Here is a 15,789-nt window from a genome sequence, read left to right on the forward strand (position 1 = left end):
CAGGTAATGAATGGTTTTTTAAAAATGCTTCTTTCAAGATATCATCTGTGTTTAAATATCTTTTTGGTTGAGCTTTAGAAAGTCCATCAGCTTGTGTGTGTATCAAATAAGAAGTGGTCGCTGGAGGAAGCAAATTTACGTTACCATAATGGTACATACAGAGCCATCCGAGTTCTAATGAATACTTTAGCGTTCTACGTGGTTACTGGTTTTAAAATAATATTAAATTGATATTTTTTAAATATTTAATATTATTTTAATATGTTAATATTAAAAATTATCAAAAATAATATTTTAATATATTTACAATTAAAAAATATTATATAACACGTTACCCAGCACACATTGAGGTAATTGGGCTGACATTTCTAGTTCTGCAGCTTGAGAGTGTGCCAATATAATTTGTTGTTAGGGTAGACTGCCTACTCTCTACCCTTCCGTGGAGGCAGATGAAATGTATTCCTTGAGAAGTATAAGGTTATATTTTGAATGATTTTTATAAATTGATTTAACTTGTAATTTTTAATTATAAATAATTTTTTATTTAAATTAAAACTTGTTATAAAATCGAGTTAAAATTTTAATTCAATCAAGAGCTAAAGCTTTTTAACTTCAACTTGTTCCTTCAAGAAAATTAATTTGAATTGTTTTTATTAAATACATCTCTAACTTAAAATAACTAACTCTTTTTTATCATAAATTGCTCATGAAAAAAATCCAGACCATGAAGAGTACTTGAAGTTAAAAGTTTTTCCAGATGGATTAAAATATATTTTTCGATTTCCATTCATGAATGGTCAATTTATTATATGGTTACAGAATTTGGGTTTGACTATTCATTATATCGCGAGAAGAATGCAATTAATCGCGAGGTTTTCGATAATATTTTCTCACTCGAACATAATGTCCATGATGGATGGACAGGATTATTTCACGAGATGATTAGAAGATCTTAAAATAATTTATATAGTAAAGTTCATTAAAGGAGTCACCGAAGTAATCCATCACTTTCCCACAATTGATGATTGTGATATACTGAAATGATTGAAAGGTCCAAAAAAGAAGCTGCGTAGATTTCAAAACCATGGCCGTATCAATCTTTCAGCTCCTTTCCTTGATCAAGCTTGGAAGGAAAGTTTTCAAACCTAACCTCTGTGATTCTGCCAATCCAGCAAATGAATCCCTGTAAAAACAAGTTCATCAGATTTACCTTTTTCTTCGTTATATTTCATCAATTTAACCTTGGAAGGATTGGATTTTAAACAATTTAGTCTACTATACAAGGTATGTTCATCACGGTGTATTAAAAATCCGGTTTGATTTGGTTGATTTGATGAAATATGACGAATATAAGACAAGATTGATGAATTGTTTATTGAAGGGCCTGATCTGCTGAATTGAAACAAATACAGGGACTAAACTGTGTATTTTCATTTGAGATAATCTTATTTCCACTCTCATTTATGGCTTGTGGTCCACACGCAGAACCAAGGGCAGAGAAGGCACACAGAATGGACAGCCACTAGCGTGAATTGGTGAAAAAAGGTGCGCCGGCAGTGGACCAGCATGGTCCGTTGACTTCCTGACGTTAAAACGACTGGACTACGTTCATCAGACTCCTCCATGCCACGAATACCACCCCACCTAGCCAGTGCTTACTGCCTTCTTTATGCCTACCTCTCTCGAGTTTTTTTTTTTAAAAAATTAATCATTTAAATATTTTTTTTTTGAAAAAATAGCACAGTGTATAGAATATACAGATAACTATGACAGTTTAGTTCAGAGAGTAGCAATCGAATTTCTCAAATTGTAAAATGATCTTATATAATTTATAATAAATAAAAAAATATCTAACTCCAATGATGATATTATCAATATTATTAAAAAAAACTTCAATGATATAAATTTAATAACGTTAAAAATATTTAAAAAAATCATTAATGATGGAGAAAGAAAATTATATGTATTATTCAAAGCTAGTAAAATTTATTTACTTTTAAGTAATTAATGTGGTCCATTTTAATCATTATCGATAATTTTTTTTTATATTATTAAATTTATTTTATCAAAATCTTTATAATAATTAATACCAGAATCATCATGATCGGAACTTCTTATTCCTTTTTCTCCGTGAAGCCAACTTTACTCTCTATGACAGTATCATGTTTATGTACGGGCTCTCAACGTTTTAAACGATGAAAGGACAAGCCAATTATTCCTTCCTCTTCAAAATCTGTTTCTTTGTCGAATGTTTCCCATGTAAGAAACGTAACATGTATAACCGATATATAAGTTAGCAACTAAGACACATAATTAAAACCAGTGGTGCACGTTTGGTAAAACCCACCAAATAAACGTAAGCCCTTCAAAAATTGTCTCAACCCCTGTTCGGAGAAAACCAAGAACATGAAGCTTTTGGGTTTTAAAACAGCTCGTGAATATACACATATCATGACATAAAAATGTTCACAGAGACTTGTGCAATAGCGTTTTTTATTCTTCTTCTACTTTTGTGCAGTACTGAGAAACAACAGCGAGCTTCAAGTTGCGGGAGCAAAAGTAAACAAAAATAACTATGACCATACATTATTATACCATACCAGTACTACGTACGTACAGGCTACATTATTAGGAGGGGAGTGAATACATAGAGTACTGTGCACGGGGAGCATGGTAACCTGGAGGAACTTGGAAAACATGACTATGGAGAGCCATATCAACGCCCTTTTTCACTGCCCTAATGAAACTGCTTGTTTTGCCTCCGCTACACGGCAATGCCATATCCTAAACTAGAAGAAACAATGAAGAAGAAGAAGAAGAGCCCGGTACACCCATCTTGGTCTGCTTCCCTCGCTTCACCACTTTAATTTATTAGAGCCCAGTAACCATTTTTAGCTCATTAGGCTGCATTTCTGCTGTTCTTAAATATATCTTATCAGCCCTTTTATTGTAATCTAAACCAAAGGCCCAACAGCCATACCGAGCTCTTCGAGGTTCAGGCCGCGCATTTCGGATGTTCATAAAAACTTTGGCCCTGACACTGTAATCCAGAGTAAGTCCCCAAGGTTCTAAACCCAGTGAACAATTTAACTATATTAAGTAACATGTGATTTGAGTAAAGTATTACTAAATTCCAGCACCATACTCTTTTGATGATGTCTCATGCAGTAAATGCAATAGCTCCTCGTATTGTTTCAAGCTTGAGTCTAGAGAAAGTTCAATTTTTTTTTTATTGTAAATACAGGTGTGGGTATTTTATCTTAGTTCTTGATCAAGAATTAAACATAATTAGAGTAGACCAAGGTTGATGTCATTATACATCAACTAAACAAATCTTAAAGGTTAATCGATAATTAATAAGGATTATCCTATTTCATAATTCAATCAATTTAAACTTGGAGGCCAGCATTTATGAACAATTAAGAATATTTACATATAAAAAAGCTTAACCTTGATTGAAATTAAAATACATCCACGAGTACCTTTATTGTAAAAAACAAAATTATATAAAACACATGCAAACAAAACCCAGCCCAGCCCATCTCAGCGACTTTCCTGGGCCAAAAGCCCATTCCCGAACTCCACGACAAACACACTTTTTATACCCAAATATATCCAGGACGTAACTGAAGAAACATAGATTAGCTTCCCACCAAAAAGCCGAACCTACCATTCAATCCAGCACTCCACTGCTACCACGTGTCCTTCTGCTATTGCCCATCCGCTGCCCTTTCTCCTTAAGCAAACTCAAAAGGCAAAACCCACGCTACCGTCTGTTAGCTTTAAAGCACCGCCCATCTCCCTCTCTACGTATATTAGTACAATCGTATTTAGTATTTATACCATATGATTTGGAACCAAAACCATCCATGGTCCTTAAAGTTTCAATATATACCCATGGATCATAATAATTCAATAATAAAAGAGGTAAAATCAAGAACTGGCCCAATCCATCGCCGATCTTACTCCTTTAAAGTCTCAATAAATTAACTACAATTATCCGCCGTAGGGCCCATAAAATTAAAAGTAGAGGGTCGAATTTGATCTAATCTAAACTAGAGACACGGATATTGATACACGAGGGATGATATAATGAATCCACGTAATCTGTATCCCAATCCGTATCGGATTCGTATATTATACGTCTAACAATAACCAACAAACAAGTATATTTTTCTATAAAAACCTCTCCTTTGCCAAGGCATCGCCATTACCTGATTTTCAATCCAACAATGTCTCTCAACCTCTCTCTCTTTCTCATCCTCTCTCTCTTCTTTATCTCCGCTATTTCTGCGGAGACATTCAACGGTGATGATTCCCTGATCAGACAAGTAGTTGAAGGTCAGGATGAATCATCATCAAACCTGTTGACCGCAGAGCAGCATCACTTCTCGCTATTCAAGAGAAAATTCAAGAAATCATACCTTTCACAAGAAGAGCATGATTACCGGTTTTCCGTATTCAAGTCTAATCTGAGACGCGCGGCGCGTCATCAGAAATTGGACCCAACAGCGAGTCACGGTGTGACTCAGTTCTCCGATTTGACTTCGGCTGAGTTTAGAAAGCAGGTTTTAGGCTTAAGGAAGTTGAGGTTGCCTAAGGATGCGAATACAGCTCCGATTTTGCCTACTAATGATTTGCCTGAGGATTTTGATTGGAGAGAGAAAGGAGCTGTTGGCCCTGTTAAAAATCAGGTTTTTTATGATTTGATTTTTTTTTTGTCTTATGATTGTTTGTTTGTGGGAAGTGGCTTTCTTTTGGTTTTTCTTGGTCGGGTCGGATCTTTGTTACGCCATCCATGGGCTAGTGTGGAAATTTCTCTCAGAATATTCCATTATTTTTGTGTATATTTTTTCAGATTTTAGGCGGGGAAGTTACGTGTTGGCTTTCATTATTTTTTTAAAACTTCAGCCGTGATTTATGTTTATTGATGATTTATTTTTTTGGGGTTAAGGTTATTGATGATGATGTTGATTTTTTGATTTGTTGGGGTCAGGGTTCATGTGGGTCATGCTGGAGTTTTAGCACTACAGGAGCTTTGGAAGGCGCACATTTCCTTGCTACTGGAGAGCTTGTTAGCCTTAGCGAGCAGCAGCTTGTGGATTGCGATCATGAGGTATTTTATCCTAAGTTTTTTTTTTTCGCAAATTAATTTAAGTTGTTTTTTAAAAATCATAAATATGTTTGGTTAGAAATAACATTTAACTTAAAAAGTTTATTAGCTCAATATTTCATTATATGTTAGATCTAATCTATCTCTACAAATTTAATTGCTTTCCAATATGTCTTTATATTTCTATTTCATTCTCCAATAGATATTTTAGCACAAACCTTATATGAAAAAAATCATTCTAACATAATTTATTAAAAAAATAATGAATTTTAACATCACGCGGTGTCAATTTGCATAAAATATCTTCTAGAATTAGGTTGGATGATGAACTATGATATAAAGATAAGTTGAAATAACTTATAGGGTCAAATGCGAGACTAAAACTAAAATATAAGGATATGTTAGAGCTAATTTAACCAATGAATTTTAACTTACATCATATTCTTTCTTTAAAAAAATTGTTTTGAGCCATTATTTATCAGCTATAATTCTAACTTAAAATCATTTTAACTTATTTTTCTCACAAGTTATTTATAAAAAGCAATTTTTGGATTATGACTTTAAGTCAAAAGTTATAATATAAAAGTTATAATTCTGGAAAGAAATTTATGATTTGGCTGCATTCTTTTCATGTTGATAAGTTCATTCAATAACTAGGCATGCGCGGATTCAATATTTTCTAAATCCTGCAGTTCCCTGCTGATGGTTCAATGTATGCAGAGACTGGTTAATTTGTTGACATGATACCTGGAAAGGATTTTCTTTTGATGAGAAATAAAGAAATGGACTGATTGTTTGGATAACATGATGTGGCACACAAGTTGCTGCGCTTAGATATTTGTTGGTTACTTATTCTCTAAATTAAGCCCGCGCCTGTGTGCAGTGTGATCCAGAGGAACCAGGTTCATGTGACTCTGGGTGCAATGGTGGGCTGATGAATAGTGCCTTTGAGTATACTCTCAAAGCTGGTGGTCTTATGCGTGAGGAAGACTATCCTTACACCGGTATGGATCGTGGTGCTTGCAAATTTGACAAGAACAAGGTTGCTGCTGGAGTGGCCAACTTTAGCGTGGTGTCCCTAGATGAAGATCAAATTGCTGCAAATCTTGTGAAAAACGGTCCCCTTGCAGGTAAATTGACTTGGTTTTCATTGATTGAGCGATCAATTTTCTTTTGACGTCCACAATTCTAGTATTCAGTTGTGGCTAACCCTTGCCGTGTTCTGATTCAGTGGCCATCAATGCTGTGTTCATGCAAACATACATTGGAGGAGTTTCATGCCCTTATATTTGCTCAAGGAGGTTGGATCATGGAGTGTTGCTGGTGGGATATGGTTCAGCTGCCTATGCTCCCGTCAGGATGAAGGAGAAGCCATACTGGATTATCAAGAACTCATGGGGAGAAAGCTGGGGCGAGAATGGATTCTACAAAATCTGCAGGGGTCGCAATATTTGCGGAGTCGACTCCATGGTCTCAACTGTTGCTGCCGTGCAGACCAACTCCCTCTAGGGATATCCTTACGATGCTGCTACCTTGTTGCTTTGTAAATAAGGATTTAACACTACAAGTTATATATGCCCCACTTGAACTATCTGCCTGTCATATTCTCAACATCCAAAGCATGGGAATGGAGTTTCTTTGGAATTTCCCGTGTCTTCGGTTTGCAAGAACAGCTACCCTATATTATTTGTCTTCTGGCGCAACCCCACCTTTTTAAGACTTGCAATGTTTCTCTTATTTCATTTATTTTGCTGTCATGTCTCACCAAAGCGCTCACGAATGATCGCGACAGCATCCTCACGTTACTCGGTGGTAAACTGCGACTAAACAGTTAAATCATCAGATTCGAATGTTCGATGTTCCCAAGGACACTTATAGTCATGTGATGGACACGTCGGGAGGGAAACTTGATTTGAACAGATGCCATAAACCCTCCAAAAGCCCGTGGTCGAAGCAAGCATATTAACGACCAGTGACAATAGAAAATCGAAACTTCTTGTTGTTTGATGAGGAAATAGCAAACCTTCTATTTAAAATTATATTAAAATAATATTTTTAAATTTTATTTTTAAAACCAGAATTTTAAAACAATAAAAAAAATAATTTAAAACAATTTTTGAAAGGTACAGGGCCAAACAAACAAGCAGCACCTCATCCTTGGGTCTGGTGCGGTTCTATTATTAAAATAATCAGCTACGATGGGATTGTTGTCAAGCCCACCAGTGAGATGATAATAAATAAACGTCTAAACCTAAAAATTATAGTAAAAATTACTTTCAAAAATATTTTTTATTTGAAAATAAATAAAAATAATATTTTTTTTAAATTTATTTTTAAAATCAATACATCTAAAAAAAATATATAAAAAATTCAATTATTTTTTAAGAACTCCGCATAAATACAAGCAGATAAGTCTGTTTTCCGCAGACAACTTTATTTCTTCTATCTTTCCACATACTAATAATAGTGGGAGTTTTAAATAAATCAAATAACCTTATTATTACACCTGGCCATACTGCCATCACATACATAAAGCAACTTTCCTCTAGGAAGCTGCCTGGTCCTTTCAATAACAAATAAGGATTGGACAAGAGATAAATAAAGGATTGGACAAGCGAAGCAATGCTCCAAAAATAGAAGCTTCCTCAAACTCCCCGCAACATACCCAATGACCTCTCATCATGTTCAAATGAAAAAACCCAAACAAATCCATGCTCATACACAGTGGATTCCCGTCTTTGGCAGCAACTATGATTTTATATCAGAGCCGTCATTCATCCTCGTCATTTACCAAAGCAAATGAAAAGGGATAAAACTTGTAACCATCTCCCTCGTAGAATTTGTTTTGGAATTCCACCCAGTGCAGACGCAAGGCATGTAAGAAAGCACTAAGAGTTTCCATCACCAGCAACACACCGACGGTCGCGAAAATAAAGACGATGGCTCCAATAACAAGGATAAAAATATTGTGGTACCTGTGGCACATGCAAGGCACAATGTTAGCTAGCATCCAATTTGAGTATAGGTCATTGGTGTGTGTGGCGTTTATAATTCAAGCAGCATCATCATAAGTGTTAACATACCCCCAAGCAAGGAGAAGGACCTTCTCATAGAATACACTAGACAACTCCGAGTGCGCAAGACTGCAAAAAAAGAGGCAACATAAAGCATACAATTAGCTCGCTAACTATCAAATAAAAAGAAGATGACCTTTTAGGAAATATATAGAGAAATGACTACAGTTCTAAGGGTGGGATTCGACATCATTGAAAGGATAAGAGAAAGGAAACTTCCGTTTGCGCAGCTTTCATCAAGAGAATATATACAGCGCTCATCAAGAACAATCATGCATACAGAATTACACAAATTTTGAAATGTACCAGTTACATGCAAGATTGAATTCTAAATTTGAACTCAAATGATGCATAGCTTCATTTCCTAATGGCATACCTGAGGGCCCATAAACGAAGATAGGAAGCTGTGTTTGAGACTGCTCCAAGTACAAACTCAATGGTATGTATCATCTGATGTACGAAAACTTCACTGAATTCAAATTCCTCATGACCATGTGAATCATGGTTTGTCTCCAACTGAAGTGACTCCTCAGTGCTCTGAAGTGGTGTGTACGATTCACCTTGGTGCCTCTGGGAGAAACTTTACAATCAGAACTCATGGAAAGAGAGAAAGAAGTGCAATGCTCTTGTTTATTATTTGCAAGTGTGCATACATACACGCATACAAGAGAACGGGGTATAATGCTCTTGTTTATTATTTGCATGCATGCATATATATATATATATATATATATATATATATAAACTTTAATCATATTGAGAAACTTGGGAGTTGAGAGCAGTATCATACAGCTTCGTGTTGCTTCTTCAAAAGGAAAGGCTTTGGGAGCAGCATCCATGGTACCGACACAAGGGCCAATAGTAATAGCACTAGCTGAAAACCGAATATACAAAACGAATTAGTAGAATGGCTACATCTCATATACATGAAAGGTAAAGTAAAAGGCAGCAAAAAATACGAGTCAACCTGCACAGTTTTTTGCCTAGGAAAAAGCTCATTTTCTCCCAACTCGTCTGTTGGACTCAGGAACATGTATATCATTACATGGTACAAGTCAGCTTGTGAACCAGTGGACCACTTCACAATGATAAGGAGTGATAAATAGCCAAACAAACTGTTTAAAAATATCATTTGGGGGATAAATTGGAACCTGAAAAATGCACGAAAAATGTCACCCTTAGAGATACCATGCCATCTTTCGAACTCCAGCAAAAAAATTGAAAAAAAAAATTGAAATAAATTTAAAGATGCTGAAGCAGCCAGCATTCTAGTTTTTCCAAAACTTACCAGATATTCAAGCTGTTTTTAAAGTATGTTGCATTGAAATAACTCAATATGATTCCAAGGTTCATTTGAGCAACCCCAAGAAGGATTGACATTTTCATCTTCAGAGAGTTGAGAAATGGCAGCTCACTGCGGCTGCCATGCCATACAGGATCTACACCAAATGGGTAAGTGGGGCGCACTTTTATCAAACCATCTGTGGTAGCATCCCTGAAAAACAAATAGTTCGAAGGGGACTGAGAGTCTGAGACTGTCATATAAAAATTGAAAGAGCACACTAAATGAAGATTTTTGTAGCAGGTTTATAAAAGGTTTAAGGCATACACCTGCAAGAGAGATCACGGCATGCATATGCTGATGGAGCAAATAGTTCGAAGGGGACTGAGAAGAATTCATTATAGATAAGACCAGTGTAAATCGAGAAGAGTGCCATCATCAAAATAACATAACGACCACCAAAGGTCATTTCAGTGATATCTCCAAGTTTCTGATGCACAAAAGACATATAATTATATTAGATGCTAACTGCAGGGAACCACATAATCTAGAAAAACAAGCACACAAAAAATGGCAATCTTTAACAAAAAGTCAAATCCTGATAGTAAGAGAAGTCAACATTCAATGACTTTACAGAATAATGCAATAACCAAGCTAGACATAAAAGTTAAAAATGTCTGTCAACCATCAAAGATACCCAGAGATTACCTGGCCAGAAAGTTTCTTTTCCCTGATTATGAAGACTAATGTTGCGAGCAACATGCAAATTCCATGTCCCCAATCACCAAACATGACGGCAAAAAGAAAAGGGAATGTAACTATAGTGTACACACCAGGATTTGCTTCTTGATACTTTGCCACCCTGCCATCATGTAAAACCAAAGCATCTTTTTTGTATTTATTGATTTCATTTGAATGATGAAAACCGGCAAACAGCAAATGAATGTTTGGGTGCACATGCACACAAGCATCTGTGAGTCCATACATGCAAGCAAATGCTATATTTAACAGCAAACTATACATTGGGACTGTACAGAAAATAGGGAGGCATCTTACCTCATCATCTAACCAAATCTAATTATATGTAAAACTGAACCTATTCTATACATTAGGATTGTGCATATGCAGCTAGTTTAGATCATTTTACATGACATGGGACAAACACATATGATGCCATTATCAATTTACATGAAGTAAACAGTGGTAAGATGTGCATTACTCCTACCTAAGTTGTTAATGGACTGGGATTTAGACCTAAGCTCAGTTGATCTGACCTAGTTCAGGGTTTATAAACCCTAAATTTCATGTCATTTGATTACTTTTAATCAGTTATTTCCGATGCATTCTTTATAGTTAGGAACGTATTAGAAATTTTATATTATTCAAGGAGTAACTACCAATAGTTACTTCATGAGACTACTTTGAGGAGAGAGACAAAGATGAAGATGAAAGAAGGTGACATGAATATCCATCTAGGCTTATACATATATATATATATAAAATTCTCTCCCAGTAACATATAGCAAAATTTCATGATTTGAAAATAAGTTTAAGACAATAAATGGAAAAAAATCAAAACTAATTAGGCTACTTCAAGAATGGTCTTAGAGTGGAACTCACCCATATGCATCAACAATATCTTGAAAAGCAGAAGTAAACTTGTTTGTGCGAAAATATGTAGGTGGCAACTCTGTTGTATGCAAAACCTGGAAAATTGTTCCAACTTGTGAGTTGGAATCAAATGCAGCTCGCTGCAATGCATCCTGGATCTGCAGACATCAAGTTGAAACTTGTTTTATATGCAATCCAATGCAATAGTTTCATAGCATGTATTAGTTCAGAAATAGGATTCAAGATCACCCAAAACATTCCCCATTAAAATTTAGTGTCAGGATTTACCTGCTTTGTACCAAAAACAGGACTCCACCCCTCAGCAACAAGACACTTCTTGGTCACATCAAGGCTGAGCATGTTCAAAGTGTGGTAGATGGATTTCTCCTTCCTCACCTTCACCAGTTTGAAAAGATTGTTAATGACAGAACACGATATAAAGAGTGAAATTATCATATATGTACAATCAAAATGAGTTATTATAACTTTGAACAGACCAAAGTATTCCACTGCACAAATTGATCACCAATAGTCTGCAACAAATGACTCCTGTGAAACAATCCTGCATCTATAGCAGCCTTCATCTCAGAGATTCTTCCTGAAACCTGAAATTTGAAATGGTTAAGCATATCATACTCAATCAGAAAAAAAAAGGCAAAACTTTTAATGGAAAACGCATAAAGCAATTGAAAAATGTCTGATCATAACAATCTAGATATATGGACAAAATGAAAGTTTAAGATGTTCGGAGGGAAATGAAAATATCAAGACTTGGAAAGAAGCATGCAGCAGCTTCCTGGATAAACAAAAGATAGAAAAGAAACAAGCAAGCAGCAGTGTGGCAAGACTTGAAAATAACAAAACTTGCAACTTGTCATTAAAACGAGAATGAAACATCTGACAAAAGCACAACACATACTTCGGAGATCATTTGAATTTGTTTTCCAAAATCCTCAGTGAAAGGGTAGCGATTTGCACCAAAAGCTTCACATATTTTTAGTATTTTGGTCTTTGCCTTCTCTCCCGAATAAAAGACAACATATACATTCTTCTCAACCTGTAGACATTCACAAGTCAGAAACAAACATATTAATGCGGTAGACAAAATTAGGTGACAATTGAATTCATTTTCTCCAAGAAGTCTACAATACATGCACTAAACAATTAATAAAGCATAGTATTAGTGAATTTAAGATAACTCAACAGTCCTTGCATTTTAACATAGCCCTTGCATTTTAAGTAGAAATCTAACAAAATATTCACTGCTGGATTCAAACAAACAAGTGATTCATATACTAAAAATCAGGCAATTAGCAAGGTAAAATTAGTAATTGATTTGATTTGATTTTGATACTTTAAACAATTTACACGAAGAAATATCACGTCATCATAGAGCCAAAGCATTTAGTGAGCCTCTTCGATAGCGGCCTTCTAACGATCAGGACTGTATAAGTGTCTATACATCGTTAAAGAGAACACCATACAAACTTCTGATATATCATACATGGCTGCCTATTATAAGATAGCATGGGTGTGAGCAGTGCACAGGACTTGTACAAATGGGTGAAGAAGTTCAGTAACATTACATAAAGAGATTAACATTGATAATTACAATTGAGCTAGAGTAACAGAGATGAAATGATTACAAGATGTGTAACTGCAGTTACTTTATTACCTTTTGTTTCTGTGTCATGGATACGTGAGTGTATCTGTGTAAGTAGCTTATCATCATGCTTATTGCTAAACAAAAGTTACATGAAGAATAAAATGTTCAGCAGAAATGCGACCAAACTAACCTTCTCTCCAGAAACAGGATCAACAACAGGTTCCTCAACGGCAGCCTGCCTGATGTACACATTGCCCCTAGTAGCACGAAATATAATTCTTTCAAATGGCATGGACTTTTCTTTGGGAACAAGGCCAGTGATAAACCCCAACTTTACTTGTTTTGATGACTCGTTCAATATTTCCTACAGAATAGCCAGTCAACTATTATAGTTACAAATACAAAAATGAGGATAAAGTAACACTGGTGTACTAAAAAGAGGATAAAGTGACATTGATATGCTATCAAGTAGTTGGAACTCCTACTTTGTCCTGTAATAAAGGAGCATCTAGCGATTCTTCGCCAGTTTGTTGGGATTCCAATTCCTTTTGCAGAGCAGTTGCATTCCTAAGGGCGGAAGAGAAAAACTCACCAGCCTACAAGAAAAAAAATCATTGTCTTGATTATTACCAATACATAATTGAAGTTCTGATGAGAAAAGGTTCAAAGTAGGACCGTGCATGATTATGAAACAACTTCAAATTACGTAACGGCAGAATATGAAGTCCTTAAGACATAAAATCTAAAAAATGGATGCCTGTTACATAACATTGTATGACTTAATAAATGAAAAATGTATTGAGAGCAGACGTAAAATTAAACAAAATGGATGCCTGTTACATAACATTGCATGACTTAATAAATGAAAAGTGTATTAATAGCATTTTGACTTAAAATTCTATAACACCTGAGTAACACGCATCACAGGATCTACACAAGGAAATAACAGGAACTATGAAACTCCCGCAAAACCAATCATGACATGTCTAAAACTTATCATAAGTTCCAGCTTCTCCATGGTTTATCAAACCATGCTAATACAAGAATGATTATCACTGGGCCACAACAGGAAAGAGAGCCATACCTTGTTGAGGACAAGCTTATATTCCACAAGCTCATTATAAGAGCGCTGTAATTTATCATTATTTGCATTCATTTCAACCAGCTCTGCCTCGAGTTCCCCAAGTTTTACCTATGGCACCCAAAACCATGCAAAACAGTATGAGCCCTGACCCATCTAAAGCATTTCTAGCAGTATATTCGACTTTGTAGCATACCTCTAGGTCATCCACATCAATTTCATTTTGTGCACCAGGCTTAGTCAAAGGTGTAATACCTGCCTTCACCATTTGCTCCTTGAAAAACCGTAGCTTCCGTGCCATCTCTCCAAATTTTTTGATCTTACAAGAAGAAAAAAATCAAAATTTCCACAGCTGAATCTCACTTCATTACCAGGCATAAAATGGATTCATATAACTAATATCTAAGGTGCTGAAAAAAAAAATTCTACACTGGCAAATGCAATCAGATACTCATGGTAGTGATTAACAGGACCATATGCATTTAAAATTCTTCGTAAAATCAAAATACTCAAGAGCACAGAATGAACACGAAACATAAGCACACCTGAGCAGCATAAGTTCTCTGAAATGGACTCTTATCTGCATTGAGCTGCAAACAGAAAATAAGATCAGAATTAAAGCTGAATATCAATTATCAAATCAATCACATCACATTCTTTCACTAGCAATCCCAAATTAAAAAATCTTTTAACTAAAAAACCAAAAACCCTAACAAAAACAAAATATAGGAGTTGTAGTCTCTATTGAACTCCAATTTATTCTCCATATAAGCAATAAGAGTTCACAAAATCACATTTCGAATTTCGATTTAGTTACGATTAAATTACAAATAAAAAAACATTACCATCTGCACTGAAAACAACAGAGAATAATAAGAAATCGAATTCAATAAATTAACAAAAAAAAAATCAACATCGGATGGAAGAAGACAGGGAGAGATAGACAAAATTAGAGGGCAAGGACAGAAGAATGTGTACGGACGTCTTTGAATTGGAGGAGACCGAGGTCGCCGAGATAAGAGACGGTGTGATGAGCAGATTCGATAGGGATAATAAGCTGCACCAATTGCATCGCTTCTGACCTGAACAGATCCATCGGCGGACAGCATCCTCCTGCTCTTGCCTCCGCCATTTCCTCTCCTCTCCTTGATTCGATTTCTCTCTCTGTATCTCGCAACTCACAGAGATTGATTGAATTTTTATTTTTTAATTTACTGGCTTGGTGATTCAATCAGGTGAAATGATTTTTTTTAAGACGTGAGAGGACAGAATACAGAGGGAGGTGAGTGATGTCGTTTTTCCCTCTTCTGTTTGCTTCTAAACTAGCTGCCACGTCCTTCCTTACATGATTTGGTTTGTTTACGATTCTGTCCTTGGGTTTTTTTTACCTGTTGCGTAGTTTTTTTTTTAAATTAATTATTTTTTTATATTTAATAATATCCTGAAACAGAAATGAAAATACATTTTCTAATATTTTACTATGTTATAAAAAATAAATTAAAAAATAATATATTAATATTTTAACTTAATTTTTCAAGTTTATTAAAAAAATAGAAACCAATATATAAAAAGATTAAAGAATAATAAAATTAAAAAAAAATATTTATAAATTATTTCAAATAAAATAAATAATAATTAAAAGAATAAAAATTAAATATGACAAATAAAAAAAATTTAAAAATAATAAAATTAAAAAAATATATATAATTATATAAGTTATTTCAAATAAAATAAATAGCAATAAAAAATAAGAACCAAAACTAATATGTAAAAAAATTTATTATAAAATGACAAAACAAAAATAAAAAAATAATAAAAAAATAAAGATCAAAATTGAAAAAAAAAAAACAATAATTTAAAATAAAATATATAACAATTAAAAAATTAATAATAAAATTTGTTATAATAAACAAGTAATATGATATTTTTTTATTTTTTTATAATTTCTGAAAAGTGTATTTTATTCAAAATAAAAAAATATTTTCTTTAAAATTAAGCTAAATTCTTGTGAAAAATATTTTT

The 15,789-nt window shown here is 34.5% G+C and overlaps 2 protein-coding genes across 2 annotated transcripts; one reads left to right on the plus strand and one right to left on the minus strand.

Moving 5' to 3' along the window:
• The first annotated feature begins 3,452 nt into the window (after positions 1–3,452).
• On the plus strand, positions 3,453–6,816 carry LOC7456351 (cysteine protease RD19A). The gene is made up of 4 exons (XM_002313734.4): positions 3,453–4,694; positions 4,997–5,116; positions 5,997–6,243; positions 6,345–6,816. The coding sequence occupies exons 1-4, from the start codon at positions 4,233–4,235 to the stop codon at positions 6,620–6,622; spliced, it is 1,107 nt and encodes a 368-aa protein (XP_002313770.2). The 5' UTR covers positions 3,453–4,232; the 3' UTR covers positions 6,623–6,816.
• Positions 6,817–7,512: 696 nt separating this feature from the next.
• LOC7456350 (V-type proton ATPase subunit a3) lies at positions 7,513–15,070 on the minus strand. The gene is made up of 18 exons (XM_002312988.4): positions 14,750–15,070; positions 14,313–14,357; positions 13,964–14,086; positions 13,771–13,878; positions 13,172–13,282; positions 12,877–13,050; positions 12,000–12,137; positions 11,578–11,685; positions 11,369–11,476; positions 11,090–11,238; positions 10,178–10,331; positions 9,799–9,959; positions 9,476–9,682; positions 9,155–9,338; positions 8,978–9,061; positions 8,564–8,757; positions 8,197–8,256; positions 7,513–8,088 (listed from the first exon to the last, which is right to left on the minus strand). The coding sequence occupies exons 1-18, from the start codon at positions 14,897–14,899 to the stop codon at positions 7,884–7,886; spliced, it is 2,463 nt and encodes an 820-aa protein (XP_002313024.4). The 5' UTR covers positions 14,900–15,070; the 3' UTR covers positions 7,513–7,883.
• Between the last annotated feature and the right edge of the window lie 719 nt (positions 15,071–15,789).

Source organism: Populus trichocarpa, chromosome 9 (genome assembly GCF_000002775.5).
Source record: "Populus trichocarpa isolate Nisqually-1 chromosome 9, P.trichocarpa_v4.1, whole genome shotgun sequence".
In the NCBI taxonomy this organism is placed as follows: Eukaryota; Viridiplantae; Streptophyta; class Magnoliopsida; order Malpighiales; family Salicaceae; genus Populus; species Populus trichocarpa.